The sequence below is a fragment of the Erinaceus europaeus genome, chromosome 1 (genome assembly GCF_950295315.1).
Source record: "Erinaceus europaeus chromosome 1, mEriEur2.1, whole genome shotgun sequence".
Taxonomy (NCBI): domain Eukaryota; kingdom Metazoa; phylum Chordata; class Mammalia; order Eulipotyphla; family Erinaceidae; genus Erinaceus; species Erinaceus europaeus.
Window position 1 is genome coordinate 55,896,048 of NC_080162.1, and position 12,875 is coordinate 55,908,922.

The following is a 12,875-nucleotide window of genomic DNA, read 5'->3' on the forward strand; positions in this document are numbered from 1 at the left end:
CTTTAACTTGACATATACTAGATTGGTAGTGTAGTTTCTCTTTTTTGTAGAACCAGGACCTCACAGCAATCTTACTCCTGAGTCAGTATGTTTTTGTTTTTTCTTTTCATTCAGACACCACAGTACCATAGCTTCCTCCAATACCAAAGTACCCAAGCCTAGACTATACCTTATCAGTGAGCTACCTCTCTGGGCTCTTTTTCTCTCTCTCTCATGTGAAACTATCTCATGGCGGGGTGGGGGAGGGGTATCATTTTTAAAGAATGAGACCAGAGCATTGCTCAGCTCTAGCTAGGGATTAAACCTGGAACTTCTGGGCCCTCAGGTATGAAAAGCTGGTACACAACAAGTACACTACCTCTCTAATCCAAAATAAATCTTGTGTCCCTAGGTTCAACTGATGGCACCCAAATCAAATAACACAATGAGATATCAATACACACCTATCAGAATGATTAAAAATTAAGAATACAAGCAGGTGTACAAATTTGGGGTCTAATGAAATGTCTACTGCCACGCCCCACTCAACTTCAGAACGACAGGTCTGACAGGGTCAGCACCCCGGAAAACTCTCTTCAAGGAAGAATTCTGGGAGTGGGTCTTGGCATCCTGAGGAGATCTAAATTGGAAACTCTGATTATTGTTTTCATTATGTACATGGTAATGATGTTGTGTAATCGGGGACAAACAGCCCCTGTTCCCAGATTAGATAGATGAACAGGAAATGAGGTGTATGAAGTTATGGGTCATCAAATACATAAAGTTTTAGGAAAAATTCTTAATAATACTTACCTCCTCTTATGAAATATGTTAAAACTCTACATAAAATACTATCTGCTAAGCCTATTCCTCAGAAATGCATCACCCCATGAAGTACATTTCTGTGTAAAACCTCAAGGCCATCTAATCTAGAAATGAACTTTACTTTCTGTTTCAGCTATTGTTTATGTAAGACTGAAAGATATATAAACTCTCACTGGCTGAATAAAAACTGAGCTCAGATTCACCCTCCAACAGAGTGTGGTGTATTCTGTTCTCCCTTGCACCGACTCCTGACCCACCGGGTGCTCGTCTTCGGAGTTCCCTGATCCTTCCTGCTGCTCTTCCGCTGTAGTGGTCCGTCGCAGTCTACCAATGTAGACAGTGAGCGTGTAGTGGGGGGGGAGGGAGGAAAAAGGAAGACTTTGGGGGGGGTTGTCATCAGAACTCTTAGCAGTGAGACTATAAAATGCACACAGCCTCTTTGCAATACTGGTACAGCTACCATGACTCATATATATTATTATTAGTTATTAAAATAAATGAAAACGGGCGGGCGAGACAGCATAATGGTTATGCAAACACACTCGCATGCCCGAGGCTCCTAAGTCCCAGGTTCAATCCCCTGCAACACCATAAGCCAGAGCTGAGCAGTGCTCTGGTGTTTGTGTGTGTGTCTACATCTCTCTCAAAAATAAGATTAATAAAAATATAAATAAATAAATGAAAACATCTTATCTGTACCAAATATGGAGTATGTATATGGAGTATCTTCAGACTTAAGACTCCTAAGCCAAACAATGAAAATAATCCAGATATTCATCAACTAGTATCACTTTTTAGGAAAAGCAATTTAAAATAGCAAAATGACTTGTGGTGGGTGGAATAAAAGCAAGATAGGCTTTTTTTTTTTTAACCTGTAATCTTAAAATCTTGTAAATCACTATTAAATCACTATTAATTAAAATAAATAAACAAGACGGGCTGACTCAGGAGTCCACACCAAAAATTCCTAGAGGATATGCGTAGGTTATACGTTCATAGTTGGGCCAAGGTTTTTGTACCCTTTGTCAATGAACCCAGATTTCTGTTGAGTGTGTTGTAAACAGAGGAACCATTCCTTTTTCTTTTCTTTCTTTAATACTTTAATTATTTATTGGATATAGATAGAGAAATTGAGAGAGAAGGAGGAGATAAAAAGGGAGAGACAGGTACCTGTAGCACTGCTTCACCACTGTAAGTGGGGGCCAGGAGTGCTTGAATCCTTGCACATGATAACATGTACACTCAATCTAGTACACCACCACCCAGCCACTAAGGAACCCCTTTCTTCAGGTTTCCTGCTCTGACCACACTTGAGAGAAACTGTTGCTGTTATATGCTCTCTAGGATAAATATTTACCAGTTATATGTTCCTTTGATTAAAAGACAGTATCCACTCAAATTACTTACTTGAGTTACCAACCAGATAAATGTGGTAACAATGTGTTAGTCACTGTTCCCATCGGACACTCTTTATGCCTTTTCTGGGTTGCAGTGTTTACACAAAAAGTAAACATGCAAGTTAGGACAATACTCCACACCAGTCTGCCTCAATAATATTCCTCATATCTTGTACCTTTCCTTGAATAAATGAGAATTAAGTTGAGAAAATACCTCTTAGAGGAAACACTTTACCTCTTAGAGGAATCACTTTACACACACAGAGTTTCATGAATCAAATCTGTATTAGCATTATATTAGTCATACTTTCTTCATTCAGATTTATTTGCTTTCTCATCATAACAATTTCATTTAAGTAAGCTGCCAAAATACGTCATCTCAGATTTTATACAGACCCAAGTTAGAATACAAAAAGCATACAAACCATCTATAACACCAAAACATTTATGACCTTATAGTTTCATGGTACAAGGTAAGGAGCACAAACAAGGAATACAAATAAATTATAATCTAAAGAGTTACAACACTTCTTTTGATTATTAAAATCCACCAGAAAAGTGAAAGGAATGTTCTTAAGTCTTTAAAAATAATTGTGAACAAAACTTGACAGTGTTTTCTTCTATTTCCGGCTAATTCTCAGCTTAACTGGCACTAGAAACAGCCAACTTCTTCAAATGGTCCATGAACACCTGCAGGCTAACATCATCAGTTAGGATGGGTGCTCCTGTTTCCTGAAATTTAATTGCAAAGATTTATTATGGTTTATTATGGTTCTTTAAGACTCATTCTGCCTTAGAAAAATCCAGAATCCCCTCTGCTATGAGCATTCCACCATCCTCATCTTCTACTTAAATTCATTTTTTGTTTTAAACTGAAGCACCACTTAGAAATTGAAGAGGAGGCAGAATCAGTAGTGTAGAGAATTGGATGTTTTGGCCCTGCACTTGCATATATAAGACCCTGGATAAGGTTTCCAGAACTGTATAACAGGAAGGACAATAGTCAATGGACATCTTTGAAATGGGGAGCAGTGCACTGCTCTTCCCCCCTATACCTCCCTCCCCCAAAACAAAGGTAGGGTGGGGAGGAAGAGTGCTGTCCTCTGGCCTGAATTTACCATTACACTGCATATTGTGGACGGGTAGGAACTACACTGGGGTACCCCACTTCTCATATTTATTTATTTATATCCCCAGCAAAATATTCAACTTGTCCTGGTTTTGGGTCAAAAACCATCTAGTTCGGGAGTTGGGTGGTAGCGCAGCAGGTTAAGCGCACGTGGCGCAAAGCGCAAGGATGGGCATAAGGATCCTGGTTCGAGCCCCCGGCTCCCCACCTGCAGGGGAGTCGCTTCACAGGTGGTGAAGCAGGTCTGCAGGTGTCTGTTTTTCTCTCCCCCTCCTTTCTCCATTTCTCTCTGTTCTATCTAACAATGAACAACGTCAATAACAACAACAATAATAACTACATCAATAAAAAAAAGCAACATGGGCAACAAAAGGGAATAAATAAATAAATATTTTAAAAAAACCATCTAGTTCATAGGATTTAAAAACAAGTGTTTAAAAAAATAGTCTGGCCTCCCCAAAACATCTGATAATTTCTTACCTGCCCCCAAGCGTATAGGTTGTTGTGTGTTTGGGATGGGTTCACTTTGGACAAGAGGAATCGAGCCTTAAAAAGAAAGAAAGGAAGTGGCATTGATATTAGTGTAACAGTAAAAAAAAGTTTTCACAATATTTTGTGTGTTCATTTTTTTTTTTAACCAACAGAAACCTATTTCTATAGCTTGAGGCTCTCCATTTATTAGGGTTTCTAAAACATTGCTAATAATGTTATTTGTTTATTGGTCGCCAGTGGGGTTTCACTATTCCAAGTCAACTTTCTCAGACACAAAGACAATGTAACAGCAAAGCTGCCTTGAATCTGGGTCATGCCCAGGACATAGCAAGCACATTGTAAGTATGTATTTTATTTTAGCAATGCCCTACATCAATGTTTGTGATAACCTGATTAAAAATGATTTTTTTAAATTTACTAATGTCAATTTATGCCACCACATAAAATATTAGCCGCGCTGTTTGGACTTATAGCCATAAAGTATGTAATAAAACCAAACACACATGAGAGCAAGGATTCAGCTCACTCACCTGACTACCTCCATGCTCCGTATTAATGTAACGAGGCATTGGGAAGCGCGCCTGCAGAATTTCTTGAGCATCATCCAATGGTGCCTGCAGAAGGTGCTTGAAGTTTTCATACTCGGGCATATCCTGGTACCCAGCTTTACGCCACTGGGCTATGGTCTACACCAAAACAAACAAACCAAAATTATCGTGGATGGTGTATTGCACCAAAGTAAAAGACTCTAGGGTGGGTGGGGGGGAGAGTACAGGTCCTGGAAAAGAATGACAGAGGACCAAGTGGGGATTGTATCGTTATGTGGAAAACTGAGAAATGTTATGCATGTACAAACTACTGTATTTACTGTCGACTGTGAAACATTAATCCCCCAGTAAAGAAATTAAAAAAAATTATTGTGGAAACAATGAAATAACAACTTTGAGAATTTAACTTTAACACTGTCACAACCATCTTGTATAAGGTGAAGCTGTTTGCAGTGAAGAAGACAAGTTAAGAATGACAAGTCTGAGCCGGGTGGTGGCGCACCTGGTTGAGTGCACATGTTATGATGCTCAAGGACCCAGGTTCAAGCCCCCAGTCCCCATCTGCAGGGGGAATGCTTTGCAAGTGGTGAAGCAGTGTTGCAGGCGTCTCTATCTCTTCCTCTCTGTCACCCCCTTCCCTCTCGATTTCTAGCTGTCTCTACCCAGTCAATGAAATAAAGAGGGGGGTCAGGCATCACAGTGGGTTCATCGCACATGGCGCGAAGCACAAAGACTGGTGTAAAGATCCCAGTTTGAGCCCCCGGCTCCCCACCTTCAGGGGGGTTGCGTCACAAGTGGTGAAGCAGGGCTGCAGGTGTCTATCTTTCTCTCCTACTCTCTGTCTTCCCCGCTTTTCTCCATTTCTCTCAGTCCTATCCGAAAATGACATCAATAACAACAATAATAATACCTACAACAATGATAAAAAACAACAAGGGCAACAAAATGGAAAATAAGTAAAATAATGATAATAACAAAAAAACAAAAAAAGAATAACAAGTTTCAGAAGGAAAGCTGACTAGGAGAAGTACATGTGAGCAAAGAGCTGTATCCAGGCTCACACACCCCCTAACCACACATAAGTACACCTGCATAGCTCTCTCAGAAATGTGAGGGTCATCAGCTAGACCTCCTGTTCCCTTTCTCACTGAACCTATCAACTAGCTTAAACTGCCAAGAAATTAGTTGTTCCAAGGAGTTAGAGGCCCCCTATCTTTCCAATTCCACTATCTTTAGAGTCTCCCCCCCTACACCCAGTAAGGAAAGAGATTTGTTGGCTGTGTACACCAAATCCATCTCCCCTTCTCCTTCCTAATGGCACATGGTTTACACCCCCTTCCAGTGCACAGCAGTTACTCAGACAGGGAGGAAGTGAACCCATTTCTCTCCCTCAGTCTCTTGGATTCTGAAGTGCACTTGAATAATGTGTGGACATTAATTAGGTGAAGAATAGAAGTGAGTATGTTAAAGTTGGAAAGAATAAACTGTCTCAACAACTAGGATAAACACTTTGTCTCATTCCTACTTTTAAAAAATTTTACTGAATTTATTTGTAATTGGATAGAGACAGACAGAAAATGAGAGGGGAGGGGAAGATAGAGAGGTTGAGAGACAGAAAGACACCTGCAGCTCTACTTCACCACGCCTGAAGCCTTCCCACTGGCCCACAACCTAGGACCATTATTGATGGCCTAGTATCTATGGGAAAACTTCCACAGTGCTGAGAAAAGTTCAAAGTTATAAAACGCCTATTAAAAAATTAATTCTTATGGTCTGGGAGATGGTACAGTGGATAAAGCACTGGATTCTCAACCATGAGGTTGAGTTCAATCCCTGGCAGCAAATGTACCAGAGTGATGTCTGGTTCTTTCTCTCTCTGCCTATCTTTCTCATGAATAAATAAATTCTTAAAAAAAAAACCTAATTCTTCTGGATTGCAAAATCGATCAGAAGCAGGGTGGGGAGAGAACCAGGGAGAGGAGGAGAAAAAAAATAAAGAGAAACCTCAACTATTCTTCCTAAGTTATTAAGGGAATTCTGAAACAAAAGTTCAGTACATTTGAAATTACTGCTAATGCACAGCATCTAAAAATTAAAGAGGCATGCCAAAGTAAATGTACAATAGGAGAAAACACTGTTGAGTCCCAGGATCAATCCCTCGCACCACCATAAATCAGAGCTGATCAGTGCTCTGGTGAAAAAAAAAAAAAAGAAAAGAAAAAGAAAGCCATCAGCCAGCCATTCCAGGGACTACAGACCCAGCATCATAAGTTTCACTGTGCTATGCTATATATAGTATATGTATATATACTATATAACATATATATATATATGTTACTAGTAACTCCATCATAACTCTGGAAAGATAATAGTGTGAGTAAAAAGCTCACATTGATCTTGATTGACAACTAAGGAAATGGCATATTACATAGTGGTTTAATGGATCACCTGAGATTTACTTACAATAAATACTATTCTTAAAATACAAATATTTCAGAAATCTGAAAAATTTGTTAAATAAAAGTCACTGACTCATTATAGTTTGGTTTCATAAACCCAATCTCTTGTTTTGAATGTCATACAAACTAAATTTATAAGAAGCAGGGAATGAGGAAATAGTGCAGTGGGATGTCTGTGGCCAACGAGATAACATGCTCAATTCTTTATAAAGTTTTTTTTTTTAATTTATGTATAAAATTAAAAAGGAGTAAAATTCCATACATTTCCCACCACCAGAGTTCCATATCCCATCCCCTCCACTGGAAGCTTCCCTATTCTTTTTCTCTCTGGGAGTATAGACCCAAGATCATTATTGGGTGCAGAAGGTAGAAGGTCTGGCTTCTCTGTTGAACATGTTCAAGGTTTGACACCACAATATGCCAGGGCTCTGGTCTGTCTTTCTTCTCTCATAAACACCTTTTTTTGTTTTTTTAAAGAAAGTAAGAGTAATAGTAATAGTAAGGAAAGAAATGAGTATTATCTTACCTCACCAAGATAAATGACAATTTGGAAGAAAGTATCCATCAGCAAAATTCTGTCAGCTAGAATGCTGCTGCTGTCCAGGAGCACAGGCTAAAGAAAAAGGGAAAGATGGTGATATGTGCGCTTAAACAAGTTCACCACTGCCAGCCCTCATGGAAAGATGCTTTGGTCTCCTCTCTGCTCCCACATGGCAATACCCCCAATCCCACGTTCAGGGTGTCCACAGATCAAGTACAAGACTGTTTACTAGAGCACCTGGCAAGCTGGTTCTCCTACTTGATAGCATGTTCCCACTTTCTGCTCCCTGACTCAACACAGCTTATTCTCTAAATTATAAAAGAGAGAAGTTCCAAATAATCCCTTGTCAGTTGGGAAGAGAAATTAATCTTCTGCTATCAGAATAAGAAATAACCCCAGGAGTCGGATGTAGTGCAGCAGGTTAAGCACGTGGCGTGAAGCACAAGGACCAGCATAAGGATGCCGGTTTGAGCCCCCCGGTTTGACTCCCTGCAGGTGCAGAATCACTTCACAGGCGGTGAAGCAGGTCTGCAGGTGTCTACCTTTCTCTCCCCCCTCTGTCTTCCCCATCTCTATCCATTTCTCTCTGTCCTATCCAACAATGACATCAATAACAACAATAATAACTACAACAATAAAACAAGGGCAACAAAAGGGAATAAATAAATATAATTTTTTTTTTTTAATTTAGAGTTTCTGGTCTAATATCCACATCTTTGATCCATTTTGACTTGACCTTGGTGTATGGTGTTAGGTGGTGTTCTAACTTCACTTTTCTACACGTGGTTGTCCAATATTCCCAGCACCATTTGTTGAAGAGACCTTACTAGGTGGTTATATATGTGTGGGCTCATTTCTAGGCTTTTCATTCTGATTCAAGTGTCCATTTTTATCCCAGTACCATGCTTTTTTGATTACTATTTCTTTGTAGTATAAACTGAAGTTGTGGAGTGTGATACCTCCATATTTTACCTTTTTGTCATAGTGTTGTGGCAATTTGTGGCCTGTTGTGGATCCACACAATTTTTTTTTTCTTTTTTTATTGGGGAATTAATGTTTTACATTCAACAGTAAGTACAATAGTTTGTACATGCATAACATTCCCCAGTTGCCCATATAACAATACAACCCCCACTAAGTCCTCTGAATCCTTCTTGGACCTGTATTCTCCCCACCCACCCACCTCAGAGTCTTTTACTTTGGTGCGATTCGTCAATTCCATTTCAGGTTCTACTTGTGTTTTCTTTTAAGATCCACATAATTTTTTGATAAGTTGTTAAATTTGCTTAAAAAATGTCACTAGAATCTTGATAGGACTGCATTGAAATTGTAGGCTGCTTTTGGTAGAATGGCATTTTAATAATGTTTATTCTTCCAGTCCAATCTAGGAACAAAGGATGTTCTTTCACTTCTGTGTGTCCTCTATTTCTACTAACAATGTTCTATAGTTTTCCCCATAAAGGTCCTTCACCTCTTTTGTGAGATTCACCCCAAGGTATTTTATCTCTTTGGGTTTGATTGTAAAGGGGATTGAGTCTTTTATTGCTCTTTCTTCTGACTTCTTGTTTGTACTCAGAAAAGCCAAAGATTTATGTGTATTGGTTTTATATCCTGCTACTTTACTGAATTTATTACTTATTTCCAGTAGTTTTTTAGTGGAGTCTTTGAGGTTCTCTTGGTGTATTATCATGTCATTAGCAAATAGTGAGAGTTTGATTTCTTCCTTTCCAATCTGTATTATCTCAAGGGCTATATTGAATAATAGTGGATATAGTGAACATCCTTATCTGGTTCCCAAGTTTAAGGGAAAAACTTTCAACTTTTCCCCATTCTCTGTAATATATATATATATAATTTTTATTATTATTTTTTTTCCCTCAGAAAGAGAGAAAAGGGGAGAAAGAACCAGAGCACCACTTCTGGCACATGCAATGCCAGGGACTAAACTCAAGACCTCATGCTTGACAGTCCAGCACTTTATCCACTGGACTATATCCAGGCAGTGCTATACATATGTTTTAATACTCAGTAATAGTAAATTACTATAAAAAAACTAAAAGTAAGTTTGCCAGAAAAAAATTTAATATATACAAGGTATTTACAATTCTAAGAAAAGTATTCATATAAAGTCTTACCTCTGGTGGCCCATGGAAAGAATAGGAATAGAGAATGGGTTGGATCATAATGAGAGATTGGGTTAGGTCTTGTCGAGCAAAATGGTGCCTGTAATATGATGACTCATCAGGACTGTTGTTAAACACTTGAAGAAATGGAGATCTTCTAAGATGGAACATGAACTGCATTTACAAAGAAAAAAATAGTTGTAACCTTAGAAACTCAGCAGACCTATTTTAACATCTCTGAGAAAAAAGAACCAAACCAACAACAACAAAAAAAGCCTCTGGGTTAATTGAAATAGTAAAGAAAAAGTTAAATGATGATGTGGTCCAGAAGCTAGGGGAAGAGGATAATGGGTATTTGTTTATATAATTTCAGTTTTGCAAGATGAATTACACAGCAGTATGAATACATTTAACAGTACTGAACTATATACTTAGAAGTGGTTAATATAGGGCTAGGGAGATAGCATAGTGTTAGAAAGTTCTAGTGTCTTCAGTTACAGATGAAAATGGAGTTTTAGAAAACAAAATGCTGGTGGTGACTGTGCTAAGTAAAACAAATGATGTGGTGAAAGAAAACTATCAGATGGTTTTACTCATTTGTGGAGTAGAAATAACTTAAACCTATGAACTTGCCCCAAAGAGAGGGACAGAGAGAGAGAGAGTAACCAAAGTGTATTGAGAATTATGGTGTGTGTGTGTGGGGGGGGAGGGGGGACCTGAATCTAAATCACTAATTGATTTAGTGAAAGTAGGAACAAGTAAATATAGACAGTGTAGAGCTACAGTCCTGACAGAAGCTCTACACTTCACTTACTTCTCTCTCACTTTTCCATTAATATAAGTTCTCAAATGTTTGGTTTACAAATGGTGCAGTTATGGGCAATATCTGTTTATCCTTGGTTCCCAGAAATAATGCAACATAATTACCACAAACATAAAATATTGGTCATATTAACCGTGTTCTCCTTTATTATTATATGCATGTTCATGCATGCTTCTTCACTTTCTTGATTTTCTAAAAAGATAACCAGTTAACTGTCTACCCAGAACTTCTGCAAATTAGAGATTTGCAGCAAGCTAGTATTAATAGTCCTATTTTGTCTTTTCATATTAGTTTATGTGTTGAGCCAAGGAGAAACACAGTGGTTTTACACAACAGATTATCATGCCTGAGGCTCAGAGGGATCAAACTCAATCCCAGCATCATGATAAGCCAGAACTGAGCAGTGCTCTGTATTTGGGCGCCGGGTGGTTGGGTGGCCGGCACCACGGTTGTGTGCTGGGGCTGCCGGGCAGGGAGGGGCTGCCCTGCGTAGTGAGTGTGGACAGCAGTTCCTGGATTATATTTTAACTCTTGCCAACTAGAGAAAACGATGGAGAATGCTTAGAACATTTAATATTCAAACTGCTCTCTGGTCAGTCATCTTTAGAAGACTGGACTTCTGGACCACTCTTCTATCCCATTCCTACTGACTCTGTAAACATGACGGTGAAGACCTGTAAGAGTAGCAGGCATCTGTGAACTTTGATTGTATCTGTCAATAATGCTGGCAACTTCCTCAGGATTTTACAATGACATCAGCAGAGATTGAAAGTGGAAGTTCTGTGCAATGGAGTGAAAGCTCAAGAGGTCAGGCGTCCGATGCCCTGTATCTCTCTCTGTCTTGTTCACAGGTGCCAATATATAAAATAATTTTGAGATTATTGGGAAATGGGTATAGTATCTAGAGTAGAAATGTATGGCTTGTCAACATAAAAAAAAAGTTTCTGCACTCATGTTCTTTAGACTGCATACCATCTCTTGTCTCTTACAGGATTTAGGGCACTGTCTTAGACAGAGAAACATGTGTCTTGAGCTGCACAAGCAAGCGCCAGGAGGTGGCATGCCTGGTAGAGTAAGTACTTGTTATTGTGCTTAAAGATGTAGGTTCAAGCTGCCAGTCTGCACTTGAATGGGGGAAGGGGAACTCATTAGCACTGAAGAAGTGTTGCAGGTCTCTCTCTTTTCTTTCTCTCTCCCTCAATTTCTGTTTCTATTAAATAAAAAAGAAAAAGGAGCAGCACAACCTTCATCACCTATAGACTGATGTCTCTAGTCCCCTTCCTTCCTTTCTTTCTTTGTTCCTTTCTTTCCTCCTCTCTCTTATATAGAGGGAGGTAGGGAGAGAGAGAGAAACCACATGTATAAAGTATGCTATTTTGCAGGCCCTAGACTAATTCTCTAAACAAGTCTTCCCACCATCCCATGAACAGCAAGCTTCATTCTATCACAATTTATCCTTCTGCAGTTATTTTTAAACGTATATGCTATTTACCTGAGGGTACAGAGAGAAGGTATCTGACAATCTGAAAGAATTGGGGTCATCTTTGTTATATTGTCCAAACTTCTGACACTAAAAAGAAAACCGAAGAAAAAGAAATTTAGGGTGAGGGTATAGCATAATGGTTATGCAAAGAGACTTTCATGCCTGAGGCTCTCAAGTCCCAGGTTCAATCCCCCACACCGCCATAAGCCAGAGATGAGCAGTGCTCTGGTTAAAAAAAAAAGAAATTTAAATTAGCGTTACCTGGAAAGAGCCTTAGTGTGGAAGCAATGGTAACAGTCTCAGATCAGCACTTTTCGAGTACAAATGAACAGACAACTCACCACAGTTGTTAAAATGCAGGTTTTCATTAAGCAGACTTGAGTGGCTAGAGACTTGGCATTTCTAATCAACTCCTAGGACATTCAGGGTAAAAACTACTTTGACTAGTAAGGGGCTAGTGGACTTATCTGAGGAGCCTCTTCTATGAGAAAAGACCTTGATATCCTAGTGTTTATAGGTAAGCCCTGATCCTACAATTTAATTTTCGTCCTCCTTTAAACAGCAAATTTCTGAACAATGTTTTCTCTTTGAACCTTTATTTCTTCACTATTTCATGTATTTGCTCTAGCCACTAGAGGGCCTGTTCACTATTATTAAAAAGTTCCTAACAAGTTTTCTCTTCCTACCAAATTTAATGTCCTTTCCACTGTTCTCATGTTGAGTGCCCAAGCATCATGAGTTAAATGACACCCCCCCCCCCACCCTTCCCCAGTTTCAGGAAACACTCTCCTTTACCTGATGAAATAATCTATCACCTACGTCTTATTTTTCCAACTAACCCTCTGCATGCTTCAGGGGCCTCAAGTCTTCCTATTGCCTCCTAATTACGAATTCCTTACAGGTGAATACTTGGTCTCCTATTCCATCCTTGCTACTTTGGATACATTAGATCCAGGCAGAGTCATCCAAATCCCTGCCTACGTTCAAAGCTGATCTCTAACTTGAGTCCCTATTAGGACTTCCATTATAGAACAGTTTTCCCTAAGAATACAGTCTTGGGTATTAAAAAAAAAAAA

At 39.1% G+C, this 12,875-nt stretch overlaps 1 protein-coding gene and 1 non-coding gene across 2 annotated transcripts in view; both read right to left on the minus strand.

The window, feature by feature from the left end:
- Positions 1-1,780: 1,780 nt before the first annotated feature.
- Positions 1,781-1,906, minus strand: LOC132542978 (small nucleolar RNA SNORA11). The gene has a single exon (XR_009544400.1). It is a non-coding gene; the product is annotated as a small nucleolar RNA SNORA11 (small nucleolar RNA).
- A 563-nt stretch (positions 1,907-2,469) lies between these two features.
- The window catches only part of SEC23B (SEC23 homolog B, COPII coat complex component), a 42,778-nt gene continuing 32,372 nt past the window's right edge, over positions 2,470-12,875 (minus strand). Inside the window, exons 14-19 of the mRNA XM_007525575.3 lie at positions 11,809-11,886; positions 9,506-9,667; positions 7,356-7,442; positions 4,353-4,508; positions 3,811-3,876; positions 2,470-2,933 (exon numbers count right to left, since the gene is read on the minus strand). Coding sequence (XP_007525637.2) covers positions 2,844-2,933; positions 3,811-3,876; positions 4,353-4,508; positions 7,356-7,442; positions 9,506-9,667; positions 11,809-11,886 — 639 coding nt within the window. The 3' untranslated portion in view covers positions 2,470-2,843. The remainder of the gene's footprint in view (positions 2,934-3,810; positions 3,877-4,352; positions 4,509-7,355; positions 7,443-9,505; positions 9,668-11,808; positions 11,887-12,875) is intronic.